The 24,321-nt window shown below is 32.1% G+C and overlaps 1 protein-coding gene across 1 annotated transcript; it reads right to left on the bottom strand.

Moving 5' to 3' along the window:
• Nucleotides 1-14,883: 14,883 nt before the first annotated feature.
• On the bottom strand, nucleotides 14,884-18,846 carry LOC114168579 (BRO1 domain-containing protein BROX). Its single transcript, XM_028053466.1, is given in 8 exon segments — nucleotides 14,884-15,439; nucleotides 16,340-16,489; nucleotides 16,765-16,856; nucleotides 16,859-16,930; nucleotides 17,020-17,287; nucleotides 17,706-17,873; nucleotides 18,370-18,431; nucleotides 18,657-18,846. Coding segments are annotated over 7 exon segments (1,155 nt in total). The 5' UTR covers nucleotides 18,415-18,431; nucleotides 18,657-18,846; the 3' UTR covers nucleotides 14,884-15,079.
• Nucleotides 18,847-24,321: the final 5,475 nt, after the last annotated feature.

The following is a 24,321-nucleotide window of genomic DNA, read 5'->3' as shown; positions in this document are numbered from 1 at the left end:
GGGGCCTGGTACATAATGGACTGGCAGCGTAGAGGGGCAGATCTTTTCCAGTGAGAACATACAAGTCCAAGAACTCAAAGGCTAAACATCAATGAGAATTTGGAAATGTTACCGTTAAGGCCTGGGGCAGTTACAACATTGATTAGATTCCTTAGTGCTTAATGAAAGAAGAAAACTGCCCTGTAGGTAATAAAGTCGGGAGTGATGTCAGGTAATATAAAGGACGATTCAATGACTGACAGGGGTATCTAATCTTGAACTCATATAGTGCATAGAGAATATTGGGTTATTTCTGACTTAAACATCATAGTGCTTGCAGGTACCCCACTCCTAGCGGTAGATCAGAGTCAGTGATAGGGAGAGGAGATAAGGAGAAAAAAGGTTGAAGGCTCTTGAGATCGCTTGGTTCCGACCATACAAGAACATAAACGATGTTTCTCGTTTCTACTCCCGTTCATTTTTTTCTACTTTTAAGGTTTTTAGTTGGATTTTGCTGGAGCGAAACGTATGGTGTGTTTTTTCTGGCATCGTGGTATTTTTTTATTTATTCGTTTGTTTTTTTTTTAGAGAACGAACTGCACTAGTGGATGTGTTTAGCGGTTCATGGAGATTGAGATCGACACCAACACCAATGCCAACGTTGCTACTAGCCTCAAGTCTGTTTTGTTTTTTCTTCTCTCCTTTAGTTTTCTTTTTTTCTTTTATGTTTAGGGGTGTGAAATCTCGTCTAAGCCAGTTTCATCTTTAGATATTCCATAGATATCATGATTGAGTTGGAGACACGATTAATCCAGATTACATTTATGGCAGATATCGAAAGGAGGAAGGCAAACTCTCTGTTTAAAATTGTTTTTAGGTTTAACATCATCATTTCAAGATTCAAGAAACACAAATTGATACTGAAAACTGAAATTGTGGCCACAAAGTATTAGAAATTTTAGTACTTAGTCTTACCAACCACAGGGTACATACATATGATCTAGACAAATAACACCTCATCCAATAATTCTCAGTCCTCATGACAAAATTAAGAGAACATGGCTTCTTTCAGTCACTCAAGTTACAATAGGTGAAGCCATACTTTGATTTTGAGGCATTTAATCGTAATGTTATGGTTTGCCAAAGAAGGATTTCTACTACGAGGCTTGTGTGTTCAACCAAAATAGTGTGATCTGAGTTTGATATATAGCTATTCCTATTTTTATTTGTATGAGCCAGTTGGGGCTTGGAGGATTGATTATAAGAGAATAATTGTGGTAGAAACAAGGTGCAATAAGTAATAAATTAATAAATGTGCGTGATTCTCTGGAACACTTTTGTAATATAGTAGTTGCAGATTTTGTTTTACTTTTCCATAGTAAGGATATTCTCAGAGATTTTTTACGTTTACAGACAACAAACTCTTCAAATTGTTTTAAACTTTATGTTCACAGACTTGTAGAACTGGACAAGTGTATACAGTGTGTTTAGGGTTTTTGTGTGCTGCCTTATTCCCATAAAATAATGAGATTTCATTTTATTGGTAACTCAATTTTTGTGTGCTTCGGCTTGTTGTCTGTTTCACAATGAAAAATGATAAATTAATTGTTTTTTATTCCAAGGGTAAGATTTCTATAGTATGTGAATGTGAAAAATGGTAAGTTTTCATCTAACATGTTAAAAAGCTCTTGAGTGTGTTTAATGCAGGAAATTTTATCCTAAGGGTAAGTTTTTCTAAAATACATGTCATTTGAAATAACAAAATGCATTAATATCTCTACCTTTAAATGTGGTTAGAACTAGAATCTGGATACTTAATTAATATACTTGGTTTGTTTTAAGTTTTCATCTCCACCATCCTATCATTTTTCCAAAATTAATCATAAAAATGTTATAATAAATTAAATTTATCTATCACCATATAATACAAAATTTATCTATTGTTATGATAAGAGATATAAGTTTAAAGGTATTCTTAAACATAATTCATTTAAGTAAAATATCAATTCTCTTCTATTCGTTGATATGAAAAATGATGGATCAAATTTATTTGTTTTCATTTATTTGTGCAGAAATACAAAGATAAAAATATGAGAAAAATGGTTTCAGAATCTCCTACTATGCAAAGAAAATCAAGTGAAAAAAAGTGAATTTTCGTATTTAATCTTTTTATTTTATTGTTTGTACATTTTCACGTGTTTGCGAACCATAAAATGTGAATCATAAGTGAATGATAAATAGTGGGAGCATTCCATTATGTGTATTTACTTCTGTGAATGCGTAGTTTTCTAATGAAGTTGAATTAAGTTCTAAGTATAGTAATTTCATATTTTATCAATGAACTTGGAAACTTTATCATCTAGGTTAATAGTTAGAAAAGCAGTTTCTGCAAGAGTAGAATTTAAATAAACTGTCAAAAGATTTAAGATAATCAACATTGAAAATATGGCATGATGTAGGTGTTGTAGCTTTCATATTTTCCTACTAGTAGCCAGTAGGTGTAAGAGTGGAAATTTAAATGTAGGTTTGCAATACGAGACCTTGTTCATAGCAGTAAATATAAATATTTATTTATTGATGATGGTATAATTCTATCTTTTTATGTTTATAAGATTTATTAATGATGGTATAATAACTTGTAAGTTTAGGAGAGTTGGTCCTTCATATGATATAAAAGTCATTTTAAAAGTATTGTATTTGATTTCATATGATATGATATCTGTGAGATTGTGTTCACTACAAAAAAAATGTATTTTAGCGATTATTCGGTCGCTAAATAACATAAATCAGTCGTTAATATCATCTGCGACTGAATTAGCGACCGAATTTATGGGGTTAACTAAAACCTTGGTGGCAAAAACAATAGCGATCAATTTTCATTTAGTCGCTAAATAGCTACTGAAACATCGGTCACTATTTGATCCCTAAAAGTTGGTCATTTTCCTAAGCATAAGAGACCAATTTAGCAACCATAAGTGATATTAAATTCGGTTGCTAGTTTGGTTGCAGAAGGTAAGTAGTTAGCGACCAACTATTTCGGTCGCTAAAGTATGATTATTATATTTATGTACACTTTTTTTGTCGCTAAATTGGTGGCAAAGTTATGAGACAAACAGCGACCAATTAAATCGGTCGCTAAAGTATGATTGTTTTAGTGATATACAATTTTTTTGGTCGCTGAAATGGTGGCAAAATTTTTTGTGAACAGGGACTAATATTGGTTGGTCGCTAAATTGGTGGCAAAGTTCGAAGACTAACAGCGACCCATAAAATCGGCGCTGATTAGCAAAAAAATGATTTTTTTTTGTATTATTTACAATTTTTACCTGGTTAAAAACAATATTTTTACCTATTTATGAATGATAAAATTTGATCTAGCTAAGTAATAACAAACTACATTACATAATATAGTAAAGTGTAGTACATACATCACAAGTGGTAAATATATAACATGATCCAAAAGAACAAAACAAAAAAAGTTTGAAAGTGTGCAACATTGAAACACACCAAATAACTAAACATGAAACTAATGATCGCCTGGTCTACTATCACTGATATGGTCTACTCTATCCTCTCCAATATTAAGAGGATCACTAGGACCTGGCACAACATTCTTCAAATGAATATGTTGCAAAATAAGTTTCATTTGTTCATCTTGTTGGCGCATACGTTCATTTTGTTCATGCATACGTTCACTTTGTTCGGCATGATCTTTCAGCAAGTGTTCAACCTTTTCTTCAAGTGTATTCTCCTTGGCATTCTTTGCCATAAGTTCAGCATTCAACTTTTGAATAGTCTCACGCATTTCTTCTATTTGATGTACTACTAGAGCTTGGCTAGTAGAAGAGTGAGCACCTACAGAATTATAAAAATTTTTGCTTAATGTACCAAGTCCATACACATTCCTTTTCTTACTTTCACCTCCAACAACACTAAAGTATATTTCATTGTCATCAATAGAGGGAACATTGTAAGACCCGTGGTATTTAATTAATTAAATAAATAATTAATTAATAAATGCGGGTGGGAAAAATCCTTTATGACATTAAATTATGGTTGGTATGATGTGGAAAAGTACTAGCTCAAGTGGTTGAGAGTACTTGATTTGTGTGAAAGGACTTGGGTTTGAGTCCTATGTATGCTAATTTTTGTGTTATTGTTTTTATTATTTAAATCTATGTTAATCATGTTATGGAATGATATGATGTCTGAATTGGATTTGTTAAGCATGAAATATGATTAGTTGAATTGGTTGTACTCTGAAATTGTGATTGAGTGGTCATAGATTCAAACCTTGGAGAACCCAAACTAAAACCTTAATTTTTTGGTATTTTGGCTTTGAATTGAATATGAAAGGTTGGGGAGAAAACCCTAGAGGGGGCAGAGAGGTGGTTGGAAAATGGCCATAAGGAGGTGGTAAATTGCATTAACAACTCAATTAAGACTTAATTTTCGTGTAGGTAATTAACCTAGTTTTTAGACACCCTTTAAAAAGAAGGATTTGGCTTATAGTTAGAGTTTTGCAAAACTTAGGGGAGTTTCGCGTTAAGTTGTGTAATTAGTATATTTGCCTGATATATAATTATGTTGTGCATGAGTGTATTACTGTTTACGTCATCTCTGTTAAGCCAATTTGTGGTCTCTAGGTAAGAACCGCCTGGTGGCAAGGTCCCGGCCGCTAGGCGATGCAATGCTAAAACAGTGTTCTAGGTTTCTATTTGATGCACTGCCTGGCGGGGGTGAATAACCGCCAGGCGACGTGAGACTATTAGATTCGTTTTTGGTATTTTGGGGTCGCTAGGGTGATTCTAATCGGATGAAAATACCGTTCCAGTTGTTGTGAGTGAATTGAGGTAATATCTTGTTGAAATTATGCGTGATTGAAAGGGTAAGTTATATGAAATTGCATGGACGTGAGTTAGGGTTTACGAGTTTGGGATAAAAGATTGGAATTATTGACATTGTGAATTGGGTTGCATGTTACGTGTGATATTGTACTAAGAACTGTCTGAGGTGCGAGAATTGATGAACTTGTTAAAATAAAGATGAGGAGCGTTTCTAGGTGCAGCAACGCTGGGAGTTTCCCAGAACTGCTATGTGCCGCCTAGCGGTACCGAGACTGTCGCCAGGCGCTATACCAGAAAATGGGGTTTTTGGACTTAGTGAAGAGGGGAGTCAGGATGTTTATCTACCTTATATGAAGTAGAAGTTTTAGGAGTTGGGAATTTTGTAGCAGACGTATAGTTTTATGGAAGTGAAGGGTGATAGATAGGAGCGGAGTGACGTTGAGGTAATGTTGAAAAGGAAAGAATGATGGAGACGAACTATAAGAATTTTGATGTGAACAGTGGCAGTGAGATTAATAGTAAAACCTCTGACTTTAAGTGTGTGTGAATGAGCGAACAGAATGGATGTCTTGAATCTATTTGAGAAGATACACACTCTTGTGAAAAGAAGATGGGAACGGAGTGTAGGGTGCCATAACGTGGTTAGAGTTATGGTAAGTAGGAAGTTGCTATGATCATCAAATTGCATTCACTAGAGAGAGGTAAGCCTACCCGTAATTTACTAGCTGATCAATAAGTAGATAAGGGACTGTAGAATCTGAGGAAAACCAGCAGTGTGCTTATACTAATACGTCGCCTGGCGACGAGCTACGTTCCGCCAGGCAGAAGCGTGATAATAGAGGGGTATGTATTCTGGGGCGCCTGGCGGTAGGGGCCTTCCCGCCAGGCGGTTACGACGGTAATATTGAATTAGAGGTGCTGAGGCGCCTGGCGGTACGCGACACCCGCCAGACGGTCTAGGAGCTGGCAGCGCCTGGTGGCACGTGTCCCCCGCTAGGCGATTTGTATTGCTACGATCTACGAGGCTTCTAGTGATGCATTAAAGGTGGGATTGCTGGATTCCTTGAGTTGTGGCTCGGAACGTACCCCTTGAGTTGTGGCTCGAGATAGGGGTTAAGCACGTGGTATTCATTGAGATGTGGCTCGGAATAGCATCTCTTGAGTTGTGGCTCGGAATGGCGGATGAACACGAGGAACCCTTGAGTTGTAGCTCGGGTTGGCGAGTGTTGCCGGTGTGAGTGTGTTGGTTGTGGCCAATACGGACGGTTCCAGATAGATTGTCCTCTTCAGTAGTTGGCTGACGAGTTTGGTAGTCTTGGGACGATGCGAACTATGTTCGTATTTGGGAACTCCACCTGGCGTTATGGTGTACGATCCGTAACATAGTTTCCCGCACATGCTCTATCGGTTGTGGCCGATAGGTATGGCAGCAAGTCATCTTGAAGTAATCACTAGGAGAGGTAGAACACAAAAAGTTATGGTGTGATTATAATACATGGTATTCTAAGGATGTTGGGCGTGATTAAATATGTATGTGTTATAATTGATGTGTTAATTTTATATGTTATGTTTTTTAAGCTCACCTTATCTGCTTGTGGTTGGCGATGATCGTGTACGCGATACACGGGAGCAGATGTTGTTGATGCAGGTGGCTCAGGTGAAGCTTAGCTGCGGAGAGGGGATTGACTGGGGAAACAACTTTTGGTTTATTTTCCTTTGGCTTTTGAAATAAGTTGTAAACCCTTACGGGATTTTTTTTATAAACATGTGTTTAGTGATTATGGACTTAAACTTTTGCCGGTTAATTAATAAATTTCAAATTTTCCCGCGTTTTGGGAAAACGAGGTATTATTAAATGATGCGTATTTTAAATTATTGCTCTTATTTATTTATAAATCCGTAATATCCTGACGGGATGTTACAAACATAATAGTTTTGTGAAGATGAGCCTTCATGCATGTGTTGTTATTGGACTTTTTCTTAGTGTTGTTTATATTGTTTCAACAGCAAGTGCTTTATGCATAATAACAAGAAAATTAATTCTCATAAAAAAATAAAAATCAATAATTATTACGCCCAAACTACATTTGCGGCAAAGCCATTTACACCAAGTTAAAGAAATGTTGAGAACAAACCTAATGCCTATTTATTCATTCACTTTAATAGGACATTATAACTATTCAGAGACAAAAACAAAATGTATATTTATAAAACTAAAAGAGAAGGACAAAGTTAACTTAGTGCAGTCTAGAGAGAAAACAATAACAACTTTATCAATAAATTCCAAGGATTTTGAGAAGTTACCCAAATTATTGAAGGACTAAGTTGTTTTTAGGGCACTTTGAGCTTGCAATAGTTGAAAGAGCTCCTTTTCTGTAGTTGAATCTCCAAGTTTTCAACTCCTGAAACTTTTTATAGCTCCTCATGGATTGCAAAGATGAATGCTTGGTCAAAGAAGATTGGCAATGAAGAACAAAACTTAAAGGAGAAGGGTTTGGAGGACAAGGTTTTGGTGAAAGAGAATGTACCGGGAGAAAAGAAAATTTAGGGAAATGGAAGTGAAAGCTGCGTGTGGCATGGTAGAGGGAAACTAAAATTTCAGACAAAAGGTAATTTCATTTTAAAATTAGTCATTTTTATCTCTAAGTAATAATGACTACAAATTTAAGTATTCTTTAAAAAAAAATTCTAATTTTATTCTACCAAAATTTAATTATTGGAATAAATTAATAATAAGTATTTGTAGAAAAAATATAATTTGAAAATTAATCAATAAATACACATGTTTAAATTGATTATTTAATATTTTTTAGTTACTAATTAAAACTAAAAAAAATAGAATGTTATTATTTAATATTAAATATTTTACCTTAATTATTTATTTTAATATTTATCATTGTTAATAAAAACAAATGTTCAAAATCATTCGACCAATTTTAACTACTAAAATAAAACCTTACTAAAACTAAGTCTTAGAAATTAAATAAGATGAAAAAAAAATTATGGCTAAATACGTTTTGGATTTCAAAGTTAAGCACTGAAAAAAGGAAGATGATGCTTAAATCAATATCTAAGAAAAACATTGACGAAACATTTCAAGAAACAAAAAGATTAGGTCATGTTTCATACCTTGTTTCAAGATTAATCTTGTGTTTGGATGAAGGATTTAAACCTTCAGTCTAGATCGACTCGGCTCGACCTAGGGCTCAGATCGACTTGACTCGACTTAGGGCTTGGATCGACTCGTGTCGACCTTTAGTCCGAACTGACTTGGCTTGACCTTCGACCTATTCCGACTCGGCTCAACCTTCGAATTGAGAGAATTCCTTAATTTTTGAGGGAATTTCATATTCTACTATTTTTGTTATTTAAAATGCGTCCTTAAAAAATTCTTCAATTTCAATTTTCTTTTTAATTTCTTTATCCAAACTTGTCATTTTTCTTTAAAAAACTTTAAATTCTTTAAATAAATAAATTATTCTCTTAAATTGTCTCATCCAAAGACGTCATAGGTCTATTTAACTATTAGATATACAGATTGAGTCTCTCTACATAGTTTGTAAAAACAAGTTAGAAACATGAGCTCGATAGAATTAAATTATTTTAAATCCGGTATTTTTGTTTGAAATTAAATGGATTTGGAATGGTCTAACTCAAATTACAATAGCCATAAATCTTTTAAAATAATAATTATTCTTTTTAAAATTTGAAAATAATATTGTTTTATTAATATATATATATATATATATATATATATATATATATATATATATATATCAAGATGAAAGTAAAGCCCATCATTAGCCATATACATATTATTTACAAAGGAGTTCTCATGAATAATGCATAAGATATCCAAGAAAAAGAAATACAGAGATCAACTACGGTGTAACCAACTACGGTGGACCCACTCTTAAAAGCATCCAAAAATTAATTGACGCTTTAACATGGCAGCTAATTTAATACATTCTCGTAGTGTATTAAATTTGAAATTATCAATACCTATTGTATGAAAAAAAATCAATGACGAACTAGCTCGTAACTAATATTATTTTACATGTCAATGTTTAGTGACCCAATTAAATATTAAATTTTATTTTTTCAACTAAAAACAATAAACATTTAGCAACCATTAAATTTTAGGATCTTAATATAACATTTAACCATAAACCCTAACCCTAAGTCTTAAAACCGTAACCCTTAAATCCCAAACTCTAAACACACATATCTAATGCAATTTTAAAAATATTGAATTTAGCGACCAACATAATTTGGTCGCTAAATGATGTGTTCGCCATTTAGCGACCACTGCATATCGGTCACAAATTGCTACGTTAAAAACATTATATTCAGCGACCAAGTAATTTTCAGTCGCTAATTACTATGTAATAAATATTTAGCGACCACCAAGTTTTTGGTCGCTAACTATTAAATTATACAAATTTAGTGACCACCATACTTTCGGTCACTGATTCATGCATTAAAAATATTTTAATTAGCGACCAACTACTTTTCAGTCGCTAAAACGTATTTAGCGACCACCATGATATCGGTCGCTAATGGAAAATTTATTCGATCGCTAATGTGGTTGCTAAAAAGTCTACATTCATTTGTAGAAATATAGTCACCGATTTAGTGACTAAATTGTAGCAACTATATGTTAAGGTCGCTATTTCAGTCGCTGATTAAATTAATGTAAGTACAATAATATTTTGTCGCTATAGTGATCGCAGATTGCAACAAAAATTATTCAGTGGCTAATTCGGTTGCAAATAGTAACCTATATTTTTCGGTCGCTAATTTCGATCGCTAAAACATTAAATTCTAGTAGTGGTTCTTGGTAAGTCAATATTGCAACATTGTTCTAAAAATGTCAATAATGCATGAAGATGATTGTTCTAACTCAAAACCAATTGAGCATGCATTTTCTACTCCATCAATTGTTAATAGCTCTACAAATATGAGACCCCATTCTCATGAGGGATGGAAAAATCGATCAGAAGCTTGAAATCATTTGATTCAGCTAGAACCAAAATCGAATAAGAGGGCTCAATGCAAGTCTATCCTTGTATTTAGGGGAAGAGCTTGGTACAACAACTTTGAACATTCTTGATTGGTGGAAAATAAGTTCATGTAGATTTCCAATCTTGCCAAACATGGCACGGGAGCTATTAGCTATGCTTGTTTCTACGATAGCATTTGAGTCTGCATTTAGCACAGGAGGAAGAGTGCTTGATCCATTTCAGAACAAAAGGTGGAGGCACTTATATGTACACAGGATTGGTTAAAAGGCACACATTCACCATCATTGTTAGACAACGATTTTGAAGAGCTCCAATTTGTTGACCAAGGTATGTTGATGTTTAAATTATGTAATAATATTATAATTAAATATGTATTAACTAATGATATATATTTTTTCATTTCTTAAAGAGTTAGTTTCTCAACAAGGTGTTGACCATAATATAATTTCTTTGAGTTAAAGCTCACGTTTCATGCCTCTTATAATCAGTAAGTAATGAATGGACTTCCCTATATACTTTTTATTTAATAGACTAGTTCTGTATTTTCTATTGGAGTGTTATGTTATCAACTCTGTTATGAATCTTCCTAATTATTATCTAATTGTGTACCCTATATACTTTTGATCTGATGGACTAGTTCTGTATTTTCTTATTACTGCAACTCATTCTTTTTCCAGCAAATTTTGGAGGCAAATGGAGCTTTTCTTTAGTTTAATAACTGTAATCTATTAGTACATTTTTTTGAATTTAGTTATTTGCTGTTTTGTTTCGTTTTATAAATGATAGAACATTAGGTTTGCCGTTTTCAGTAGTTATTGATTTTAAATCTGAATACACTTATTTTTAGTTTTGTTTTATTGTTGATTCTTAAATAGTTTACTGTTTTCAAATATAGTTTGTAGCCTACTCTGATTTACTTTTTTTATTATTACTTTTCATTTGTTGTTCAGTTTATTTGTTCTCATCTTGTTTTCTGTAATGATTTACTTGTTTTGCTATTACTAATTTTGTTTTGGTGTAATGTTTTTAGTTGTGCTTTCTTATTTTTAACGAATTCCACTGATTTTTACTCATTTTCATTTAACTGTTTCTATTACTAACTTTGCTGATTGTCACTAACTTTTGGCTTTCTACTTGCTTCCCCGATTTTCTGCTTTTAGATACACTTTATTTTTTTTAGACCAACTTTTTCATTGTAGTTGTGTTTTCTTATTTTTAATGAATTCCACTGATTTTTACTCATTTTCATTTAATTGTTTCTGTTACTAACTTTGCTTACTGTCACTAATATTTGGCTTTCTAATTATTTCTCTAATTTTCTATATTTAGATACACTTTATTGTTTTTAGTCCAACTTTTTCATTACAATTTCTTTAGTTTTTAATATTTTAAGCTGGTTTACTCTTTTTCATTTGGTGTTTTGAACAAATGTTTTCTGAACTATTTTGATAGCTTTAATTGTAATAATGAAAATTAAAGCATGATTTTATTAATCTGAATTTCTTAATACCTGTCATGAGAATAGATTATTTAAATTTTTTAATAATTCATTCATGTTTCATATAAATCACAAATCAAGTAAGTGGATTGATGTCAACTCCAATTGCTTCATATATAGATGGTTGTGAAGATGTTGCTAATGGGTTTGAGTTAATGAGCCATGGAAGAGATTTTGAACTTTGTAATCGAATGGGTGCTAGTGCATTCTATTGGTAGAACCTGTTAAAATTGCCATGAACTCTGTTGTGTTTTGGATTTGTTATTGTTTAATGTTAATGACTTTATGTGAGGATGTAATGACTTTATGAACATTTTCATTACCAAATGATTAAATGACTTTATATGGACATTTATATGATTTTAATTTTTTTAATTTTAAGAATTTAAATAATATATTATCTTCAATCTTTAATACTATTAAATTTATAATATTATTATATTTTTATTATTTTATATAGTATTTTACTTTTAAAAAAAATGTATTGGATGAAATAATTATTTAATTTTTAAAATATAAATTTAAAATTAAATTTATAAAAAGTTAAGTTTCATTAAACATGGATTTAGAAATGGATCTAGATTTTAGTTGATCCAAATATTTAGATATGGATATCCAACTTGATCCTAATATTTGGATATAAATTTTAAAATATTCAAATTGTTTTTTCACAAAAAAAAAAGGATATGATCAAAATTTGATCTATATATTTGGATTCAGATTGGATCTGGATCGGATATCTAAATATCCAATTCATGCCCACCCCTACTCCTATAGCTCCTCTAAAGACGGCTAAGGTTCCGATCATCCACCAATGTAGCAAAAATAATAAGAAGTAAAATAATTATTTAACGCTAGCCAAGGCTCAAACTTTCATCCACGCAATTACCAAGCATACACATAACCAACAAGTCATCACATGTTTCATGACATTTCACACACTTACACAAATATAATACCACATCACGCAACCATACATAAGATGCATAATAAAATAAATAATTAAAATATCACACTAATGGCATACACAAGATTCGAACTTGAGACCTCCTTGTTAGCAAAAAAGGATGTCACTACTACCTCTTTGAAAGTTAAAGATTTTGATGGATACTCAAACAAAAATACCACAAGATTAAGGAAAGCTCAAGATAAAGATATAAAGTATTTAGGATGTCAAGTCACTCTAGATAAAGAGGAAGCATATGAGGAATTATCAGTCAAATCACCTCTCTTCACAAGTGAAATCATTTTTTCACGCACATAATCAAATAAGGTTAAAACATAATTAAATTATGTTTCTACAGTTTTTCGAAAATAACAATATCTTTTGAATTGAAACTGTTTTTTTTTTAATCAAGTATTATTTGATTATATCTTTTCCTAAAAATAATCTTTTCTACATTGAATAAAAATTGATTTTCGTATTTATTTGATTTTATTTAAATTAAGTGATGGAACATCAAATCAAAGATTTTGTCACAAGCATGATAGGGACAAAGTTTCACGAATTCATTCAAATACACTAATTTTCTGAAAGGCTATGTCAATATATATATATATATATATATATATATATATATATTAGTAGGGGTCGCGTAGCATATCGCCCTACCATAGTCACGACCGTTGTATGGTTAACAAAGTTAAAACGTTGAATTGGGAGGGCAACCCTCCCGATAAACTGACCGTACCCCAAACCGATACAGGTGAATAAGTAGAGTATATTAGGGCGCTTGAGAGAATCATATTGAAGGAATTCAGCAAAATGATCCTGTAACTTTGGGAGAAGGGGTGCTCTCCTATCTTTTGATAAGGAGAGCGACACATACCGGAGGATAGCGACTGTTTATTAAAAACACAAGACTCTCCTAAGTGGTAACAAGATATATAGAGTTTGACATTTATATATATATATATATATATATATATATATATATATATATATATATTATAATTAAAGATGGTGAGAGAATTGAGAATGAAAATGAATGTGTGGCCTATGTAAATTATTTGTTTGAACTATTTTTTTATTTCATGTTTGACATTTAAATTTTGCTCATATCTTTTATGATATGATTTATTCTTTTCCTACACTTCTTTTAAATGTATTAGTTCACCATGATGTTTTATTGGTATGTTATTTGGGATTTTCCCCTAATCGTATAAAATATGTGAGCAGTTATAGGTGCAAATAGGTTAGTAGCTCTGGACTTGTTAAGGACTTCAAGACTAAACAATATTAGTTTAATTCTGAATATTTTCTTGACTTTCTGAACATTTAGTAAGAATATTTACAAATTGGTACAGTAAATATTCACTTAAATCTATATTTTATCTTGAGAGTTTGATTACAATATAAAATACTAGGTGTTATATAATTACAATATGAAATATTATGAGTGTTGAAAATTTTTAGAGATTGTAAAAGTATGAGAGAGATAAGATATATGATAGATATACAAAATATGTTGTAAGAGGAACATGTTATTTTATTCAAATACTTTCTCTATTTATCTATACAGTATATATATATATATATATATATATATATATATATATATATATATATATATATATATATATATATATATATAATAATAATAATAATAATAATAATAATAAAATGTAACAAAATATTAAGTCTTGGGGATGGAATGTGGCACCCGTAGTTCACTTAAAAGAGATTGAATCCACTTAACTTTAGTTGTAACAATTGCTAACCCCTTGTATTCAATGTTGCTTCTTGACATAACATGTTTCTTCTTTATGACTACGAAATGAGATTCTGCCCAAGATATGCACAATAACCAGTAATGGACGGTCTATCGTCAAGATCATACCCCCAATCAGTGTCTAAGTAGGAAAATAAGTGCAACGAGGGTCGAAAATAAGTACTAAAATTTGAATGTGGAATGTATTTGTAATTTCTTCAATTTCTCGACTAAGTTATATTTTTAGGAATTTGAATTTATTTTTTCATGTATTGCAATTGTATACGAAGATGACTCCTATAAATATACATATTTCTTATCATGTAAGACAATTTTGATATATTGAATTTGAAAAATATATTTTCGACATTTAGTGTGTGAAAAGAATTCTTGTAGTTTATCTTAATTTCAAAGAATCGAGTAAGGTTTTTTCACATGAAACAGCATGAAAGTTTCTTATTCTCTTACAAGTGGTACATTATTCTTTATCTCCTAAGTGACATATTTTCCATTCTTATTCTAGTCATAAATGCAAATTTCCACAGTTACTTAGTTTTATAGATTAAATTCATATTCCGTAATTAACATTGAATTTTTTTTGGCATTGTTGAATACTTAAATTCTTAGAATAATTAAGCAAGTTCATGGATTCTTATCAATTTGGGTCATAATCTTTTAATTCGTCTTGACTTGATTTGTTGGGGCTTTTTCAGACCTCTCGGTCTGGCCAAACTTATTTTGCTAACTCTAATTTATGACACCCCATCCCCAAAATATGTCCATAATAAAATATAAAAGATTAAAAATACGGTTAAAATAAAAGATACAAAAAAAAGAATTGATGTCTTTCTTCGAAATTACCTAAAAGTATGTTCACATATGATTCAGGTGATTTTTTTTCTCCACAAATAATTATTTCACATCACATTTGTTCAAACCCACTTTCACATTCATTGGAAAAGAACCTCTTCCCTTTTGTCATCTCAAACAAACATTTTTCTTTTTCTTTTTTTTTTCTCTCTACGTTCTTATTCTTACCTTGAAAAGAAGTCTTCTTTCCCATTTTTTGGGAATATATGGTATAAAATTGACTATTTTATTACCCTCTGGCAAGGGTAACTCATCTCCTGAAGGGATCTTCTCATGCCATACAAAATCATTCTCATGTACAAACTTTCTGAGCACTTCAGAAGCATCTTGAATCTGCTTCTGGTAAAGGGATTTCCAAGGCTCTTCTCCTGGTATCTTCCTTTTAGCGTTAGTCAACACAGAACAAAGAACACCAATAGCAACTCCTATCTGACCAGAGACCTTCAGGTTTTCTGCAAGATGTTGCTGACCTTTCAACTCATGTAAACACTTGCAGAAATACATAAAGTCCTGTATACATAAGGGCACCTTGACAATTCATCAATACCATTATGGAAGATCAAAATGTAAAAACAAACAAAATGATTAATTAAAATAAGAAAAACAGCCACCTTAATATGAAATTGTTCATCACAAATATTGAGTTAAACAAGTTTTTAGTCTCTAAACTTGTACGTGAAATTGAAATTTGTCCTTGTTCGAAATTTTAATACATTTTATTTTCCTAACTTTAAAAATAAATGGATATAATCATGTTAACCAAGATGTGTTAATTTTGTTTTTACGTGTTAAACAACCTTCGAGACTAACATTTGAGTTAGAATGTGTTAAACAGTGTAAATAACTCAAATACCAACCTAAAATGTCACCTGACATGTCAAAAACAATTAACGCAATTTTTTAGAAGAACTATATTCATTCTTTTTTAAAGTTTGGGACCAAATTGCATCAATACTCCGAACAAGAATTAATTTCAATTTCATACTAAAGTTTAGAGATTAAAAACTTATTTAACCCAAAAGTATTAGCATGGTATCTGAGATAGGTTATGCTTGACAAGTAACATTACTATTTCACTACTACATATACAATCTTCTTCTTTGTCACCATTATAAGAACATCAAGGTTCACTAGTTATATTCCCCTTTTATTCTTTCTGCCCTGAGTAAGGATAAGGGGAAAACAGAGTTTAAAATGAATTCAAGATAAAGGGAAAACAGACCATGTGTAAGCAATTACACATACTGCATACTGTTGTTTTGACATAGTTAAAGATACTAGGTCTGTTTGGATACAAGTGAGAATCTCTCAAAAGCTCTTTTAGATTGCTTTCAAACAGACCCTAGGTCAGAATTTGCATCAACTGATGAGATATAAGGAACACAATAAGCTTAGGCTAGCTTTGCATACCAGTAACTGCGGTGAAATGTCTTTGTACTGTGTGACAACTTCATGAAAAATTCCAATAGCTTCTTCAAGAAAAAGTGTGACACCATGATGCAACTTTGCCAAGAGACTTGAAGAAGTACCTTTCTCTTCAGCCTTCCTTGTAGTTATTGCCTATACAGTTGCTACAATTCGTTATTTACAACCAAAGAACTTAATGAACTTCATATCTAGAAACTGGGACATACACTATGATTTCTGTCAGAAGTAATGCAGCTAAGTTTCATGATATGACAGTATGCAACTTGAGACAAAATGAAACAACACACAAAAGTACATAAAACCAACCTGAAAGAGAGGGTGAGAGAGTATGTGAATTCAATACCCTCACTAACAAAACTCTAACAATTAACATTTGTCGATAAAAAAAAAAAAAAAAGAAAGCCAACCTGGGCCTCAGCTAAGCAAATGAGACTCATAATGGTGGATACTTCAGCAAGAGCTTCCGGGGGCTTTTGCGGTGGCAATTCAGGCTCTAAGGGGGGAGAACCTCTTGCGCTAGATGATGATAAATGCCAGCAGCTTGTCTGAAAATGGTGGTGGATTGAACCAAATCTGCAGAACAAAAATGATGGCATTTACAAACATATTCAACTGGACTAGTTCATGATATGAGATGGTATTTTGAGTTTCTCAACACGTACCAGTTGATAGAACTTCCAAGGCCCTCTCACGCAGGATACCACCACAAAGAAAAAGGGTCATACCAAGCTCAAACTGCAAATTATCAACTTGGAAAAATTTAGAGCCCTTGAAATTGAAGAAAGAAGATGTGATGAGGGTACTACTCCAGCGTATCTTAAGAGCCACTGTCAATTGAGCCATGTAGGTTTCGCTAAAGGTGCTTAATACATCAGCACAGGAAATCAAATTTTCCAGTAATGGAAGATACTGCTCTATTTTTTGAATATCCTGAGGCAGACATAAAAAGATAAAATAAAATATTGAAAGAAAATGAAAACAATTTGTCAGTATTAATTGAAATTTGATGATTTACCAAATAATGGGTATATATAAACCTTAATTGCTCACAAACAAAAATAACACTTCAGAATTCATTTCACACTGGCCCCATTTCCAGAAAGAGAATGCTCAGAAAATATCAGTTCTATAATAGGACTATACTTGAGTCATTTCATATTGACCTAATAAAATACACATAAAGAAAGTTCAGACAACTAGACATCTATTTTTTCCTTCCCTTTCGACACGGTTCATGTTAACATTCACTTACCAAAAGAAAAAAGAAAATTTAACAAAATTAAAGTAGAAGATACAGACATTTGCATACTGTGCAAAGAAAAATGTTCAGCACATCATAAACCGTTACCTGTTCAAAGCGAGATTCCAACCCTCCAGACATTTCTTTTGCAATAGCTTCTGTAATGAAGCTGCTCTCATTAATAGAATCTTCAATCGCTTTACGCTTAGAGCTTAATTCCTTAAGATGTTCAAGTGTTACAAGATCACAGGAAGGATATACATTCTCAAACACTATCTGGAAACATGAAAATCTACAATTAGTGCTACTATGTAACAGTGATGAAGTCATTATTCCTGATGATAGACATAAACCACTAATTTCAAAAGACAAAAAATACCCCAAAAACCTCTCCTTTCATTTTTCCAATTATCCAGTACTTAATAAACTACATACTGATCAAACAATCAAAAACCAATATCACTTACCCAGCAATCAAACAAAGGGAAACTCCAAACCATTGGCCAAAATACTGATATAGACAATTCATGGACAAAAAATATATATAATTGCAGGAAATAGGAACTCCAATCAAAGAATGAAACCCGAAATTGGATTAAATTAAGAGGGAATTGAGAATTCTTTACAATTGAGTCTGATCCGAATGCCCATTTCAGACTCGGATTTTCTTATTTAAAGGCAGTGACTAAACAACAGTTCCCAATAACGGAAACGTAACCAAGAAAACGGAAATAACAGAGTTTCTAACTATACAAAGACCTGTATAAAATACCTTCTTAGTTTTCAGCTTTGATGGTTGTGCAAAATGCAGCATCATTTTCAACCCCTTAAACCCTGTACACCACCACAGTGATCCAATCGGCACAACAAAGCACAATCAATAAAGAAAACTCGAAAAATTGTTGAATTTCCGCCAGCACTTGGCTTTCCTAAATTCTCTAACCGCATTTATGAGTCAAAACAAAGAAATAAATAAAAAAGGCGAAAATTTTAAGTAATTAAAAAAAAGAAAAAAATACTGCAGCGAAAACAATGCTAGAGCATGGTTAGAGTCCCCACTGCATTAGCATTCTAACAGAGTCTGAAACTTTTCAGAACAAATCAGTGAAAACCCAGAAGCCAAAAATTCATCAGACAAATATAGAATACAAAATTGAGGAGGTGGAAGTGAAGTTCATCATGTATTCTATTTATGTTATTCCAAGATTAGAGGACTAAGTATATTATTTCTTAACACATACATAACTGATCAAGAAACTTTAGATTAAAAGTTTATTTTACATATATATATATATATATATATTATAAGTAAGATTAGTTTTCATCTTAATTGATAATTATCGAAAAAAGTTGTATTTAAAAATATTTGCTTATTTTTATGGTATAAAATAAATATTTATTTTATGTATACACATGTCACTATAACAGTTGAATTATTTAAGCATTTTTATTTGAAGGTCGTTTTCTGGTATAATTTCTTGCACTTTCAGATCTGGTTTCCTTAGGCTCTAAGGATGAAGAAAGGGACGGGATGACTTAGACCCGTTCTTAACAATACGCGTTTGCGTCTTAAGCTTGTTTTTTATGGTTATTATCAAAATAAAAATAACAATTGAATAATTAATTTTTACTGAAAATTTTAATTATTAGAATATTGCAATTAAGAATAAAATTGTAAAAAATATGTCTACAACGAAAATTTATATTAACCCGAGAAAATACTCTGACATGTCGGCGTTTGGTGCCATGGAGCTAAAACACTTTCAAACCTCTCAACATCACTTGGCCAACACTCAATGTCAAACTACTCGTAAGAGCTACCGCTCAGCGACACTATTATGGGACTCAATGCTACATCGGATATCAACAAATGCAATTTGAGGTTTTTGGGCAATTTGGACATATTTCATAGCTCAAATTGGTACTCTTTCTTTAGGTATTGGTCTAAAATAGTCTTTAAATCATTAGAGTTAGTACCAATTTGATCAATAACTCAAATCCTACATTCTCCAATTACAAAAAAAAAAAAAATCAATCCATCAATCATACATAATTCAAACAATTCACATACCAAAATCATCCATACTAACACTAATCATTACCAAGTTCAATAAACCACAAATGTGCAAAGATCAATTTTTATCAAACTCACACATAGAGACAAAAACTAGTTTCCCTTACTTGTTATCCAGCTTAAAACACCAAAACACTTCAAACTCCACAATATGCTCTATCTACACATAGAAACATGTCAAGAACAATCAGGACATACCGTTATGATCATTGATCAATAAATACTCATATAGAAGACTAAAAAGACACATGCAAGTGAAAAAAGCCTCACATGCAACAAAAATAGAAGAAAACCAAGAAAAAGGGGTTGAAACTTAACTTACACTAACATGGAAACTGATCGGTCCAAATTGAAGAGCTCGCCACGATGATCGCTCTTATTGTCTTAGATCTTCAATCAGGCGAACAGAGGACAAGAACCCTTAGATAGAAGTCAGAGAACTCTAGAGAAATGGTGTGTTTTAAAATAATACAATTTGTTTATAACAATTCTATTTACACTAAAATCTTATAATATTAAAATAATTGGGTCTCACTATTTTTAAACCATTATCATTTCTAAAATGTCATTTTCTAGGGTTTTACATTCTCCCCAACAAGAAAATTTTTGTCCTCGAAAATTCACTCATCAAGTAGAAAGAAACCTATGTTATCTTCATTTTCTCTTACAGCAACAACCTAGACTTGACCAACTTATCATCCCCAACACCTTAACTAACTGAAAACTTTGCCTCTACGCTAAGTGATACAATGTTCAATAGAGTAGATTGGTTTAGCCACTATCCCAAAGCAACTTCTCAACCTCAAACCTAAAGCTTGAATGATCCTTTACGCCTGACCAACCAATTGGTATTTGATATAGTGAACTCACCTTCCATATGCTTTCAACTACCTTTTGTAGTTTTTTTTACCAAACTCTAAAGATAACTTCATGCCTCAATCTAAAACATGTTAGTTATCACTTCACACCACCTTATTCCCACATTGAAGTATCCCTCAACTGACTTGATCGCACATGTCTCCTAGCATACCAATAAGAAATGAACATTTTTGGTCACTCTATCCACTACCATCTTCATTACATCATACTCTCTTTACTGAATTGGGCAAATGGTTAACAAAGCTCATAAAAATGCTATCTTACTTCCAAACTAAAACCTTTAACTACTACAACGACAAAACCCAATTTTGACACTCCCTTAGCATCTCTTAGACTACTAACCTATAAACATCTCCTCACCATAACCTTAAAACCACATATTTTCTCAATTTGAAATCACTAGTTTGATTAGTACGTCACAACTTTATGATACATCTCAAACTAAGATTGTCCAATTTGCCTTTTTTCCAACCTTTTTTAGAAACTCACTAGTTCTAGTTAGGTGACTATACTAATGAAATCTTCTCACAACTTCACTTCCCAACAAGATACTCATACTTCTCTATCAACTCTTACTCTTACCTCGTCAAACCAAGGACTCGAATTCCCTTTTCTGGTTAAGCACCTCCTCTCACTTTCTCATTCTAGGTTGACACCCCAACTTGAAACCATAGCTTTGTTCATCTCCTACTTCTCCTTTCCAACTTCCTTTGTGCAACTCCACACTTCTAGCTTTGAAAGATCACTGAACACCTTTACCAAATCCTTATAATAATGACACCTCTACTGTTGTAGAGAACTCCTTACTGCATCAACCACCAGGTCATGATAAGATAGTTCTTCTCATGCACCTCCTATTATTGAGAAACATGACCTACCACCATTCTATTGTGCTACTCTGATCCATACACAAACCGATTTCTTTGTTTACTCAAAAGGATGATTCTTTCATGTTTATTGTGACAAGAAGACGACCACCCTTGAGAAACCTCCCTCTAAACTTCTATAAAACCAACAAGACCCTTGGAACTCCCTTTTTTCATTGATAGCCTTAACATTTCATTCCCTCAACATTGTCTCCACTCTTTAGAACCATATGTCCTAATAACCACTCATTCCTTAGCCAAGACCTACTATTGAATAATTTAACATACCACTACTTCTTCAAGATCTACTAAACTTGTAGTTATTCCTATGATTACACTGAGTCTAAACTACTATATCTCTAATTGCTTCTCCACTTACTTCTTTTACTTCACATTCTCAATAGTAACCATCTAATTAGGAATTATTCCCACTAGTTCTGCTTCAAACAACAATGCAATAGTGAACCCCACCACTCCTTGGTGAAAATTCTAGTACTTGCTTCAGAACACTCTAGAAAACTTTTCCATAATTGAGATCCTTTGCGTCTATTTTTCACTTGCTTTTGTCGTACAACTTTGATTCATATGACACTCTGCCCCGCCTTCTAGCTTGATCCACACTTGATACACAACCACTGACTTATCTTTTTGAATCAAAGAACACCGCTCTATTAGGTATCACATCCCATAGGGATGAGATTGGTAAACAATCAATTCACCCTTGAGATTATGTCCCAACCTTGCAAAGGAAACAATTTAAATTGATTTTGAATTTAAATCATTTGATCACCATAAGACATACCACTCACCAAAAAAATCTTCACTTGGTCACAACTATAGTAAAACCATCAACTCAAATTCAACTCCCTTATGTAGACAACCATGATTTATATACCATACTAGCAACAACAAGGGGTATATGAATTAAACTGCTATAAGGTAAAAGAAATATATTTCTTGAAAACCCTTTTTGCATGTAAGTATCAACTCCTTGTGGTTTTGGTTTTTTGGTACTCTTTTATGCATTTACTACGCTTGTACACCATCTTGTAAGGCCATTGTTTAGTTCCACTCTTATAATAAAATTAAGAGTGATACAATATGCTTTTTCACCATACCACAATGTGTTCCCATGCAACTTGTTTATGTATACTTGTTTTCAACTGTACACCATCCTGTAAGGCCATTGTTTAGTTCCACTCTCATAATAAAATTAAGAGTGATACAATATGCTTTTTCACCATACCACAATGTGTTCCCATGCAACTTGTTTATGTATACTTGTTTTCAACTGAATTCACTATAATTATTAATTCACTATAATTAACCACTCCTTACTAAAACAATTGGTTGAAAAACTAATTCCTTGTCTGCCTTAAAATAGTTCTTAGTTATATCCTTTATGTCACACTTCTTGTTGTACTGCTTCATTTTGATATTGCCAATGGACATTACTACCAAATGCTAAGATTCAAGAATATTAAGTGCTCTCAATTATGGCCTATTTTTAGGCTCTACATCTCTAGTTTTGTAGACAATCCTCTTACACACTTTGAATGACCAAGTAATACCTACTTTTGAATAGGCTGTTTCGGGCAGGGCATTAAAAGTGGAATCCCAAAACTATTGTTGTGTGGGCATTGAGCCCATTTCTAGTTTGGACCTCATGTGTTAGGTTGCTGGTGATTAAATAAAGAAATAAACGAAATAAATAATAACCTTTTATTATCAATATTTACATGTTTTGTGGTTATTTAATGTGTTATTCATGCACGATATAATTTTATTATGTTTTGTTTAAGTATGAATAATATAATTTCATACGATTGTGAACTCGCCTATCATGGATACAGTCGTACGAAATTTTGTGTGAATGAAATAATTTATTCTAATTATTTCATAAATAAAATTTAATTTTGTGTTATGCTCTCTTTGGTAGCATGTTTATACTTGAATTAAATTTTTTGACCCTTATTTGTAAAAGTTATATTTAAATGGTTCTCAAGCATAATATGCTTTTATTATATTTTGTTAATCATGATTAATATAATTTTATATGATTATGAACTCACTTATCGTTAGCCCATTTATATGAAACTTTGTGTGAATGAGATAATTTAATTATCTCATTAATTAATTTTATGTTACATTAATGTCAATCACGCTTGTATTTTATTTTATTTCTTGATATAATGTACTTTGAATTTTATCTAATGTCAATTATTTGTCTTGTACCCTATAGATATTAGATATTTTTATGTCATGAGTTGAACATTGTATTTTATTTCTTACTTATATTTCTTATTTATTATGATTTGAGACCCTTAGGTGGGATCTAATGGATGAGAAATTTGGTATTGTAGGCATGCATGTTTGACTGTGTATTTAGAAACATTAAAATTTTATTGCACAATAATTGTGCATATTAGATTTTCTTTGTCATTTTGATATCAATTTTTTGCCTATGCAATTGACTTCGGTCAAAACTTTGAATGAGACAAATTTTGAGGACTGGAAAGAATCGTTGGACTTGTATATGACAATTACCAATATGGACTCTTCTTTGAGGGAAGAAGAGCCTCCAGCTCTTACTCCTAAGACCATTACTGTCCAAAGATCTTTTTGTAAGAAATTGGAATGAACACTCAAACAAAGTGTGTTTGATAGTGTTGAAATACACCATGAGGAAGTCTATATGGTTCAACCTAATGACTTTTGCTAAATAAGGCAAAGAGCTTTTGGTTTGCAGGTTGAAAAAGTCTATTTATCGGTTGAGACAAGCTTCTAGACAATGGAATTTGAAATTTGATCGGATGGTCACTTCTTTTGGCTTCAAGGAAAATTCCTCAAATTAGTGCATTTACTTGAAGACTAGGGAAAGTCAATTCATCATTATTGTCTTATA

This window comes from Vigna unguiculata, chromosome 2, assembly GCF_004118075.2.
Source record: "Vigna unguiculata cultivar IT97K-499-35 chromosome 2, ASM411807v1, whole genome shotgun sequence".
NCBI classification, from domain to species: Eukaryota; Viridiplantae; Streptophyta; class Magnoliopsida; order Fabales; family Fabaceae; genus Vigna; species Vigna unguiculata.
The sequence above is the reverse complement of the archived record's forward strand: the minus strand, read 5'-3'. Positions and strand labels throughout refer to the sequence as shown.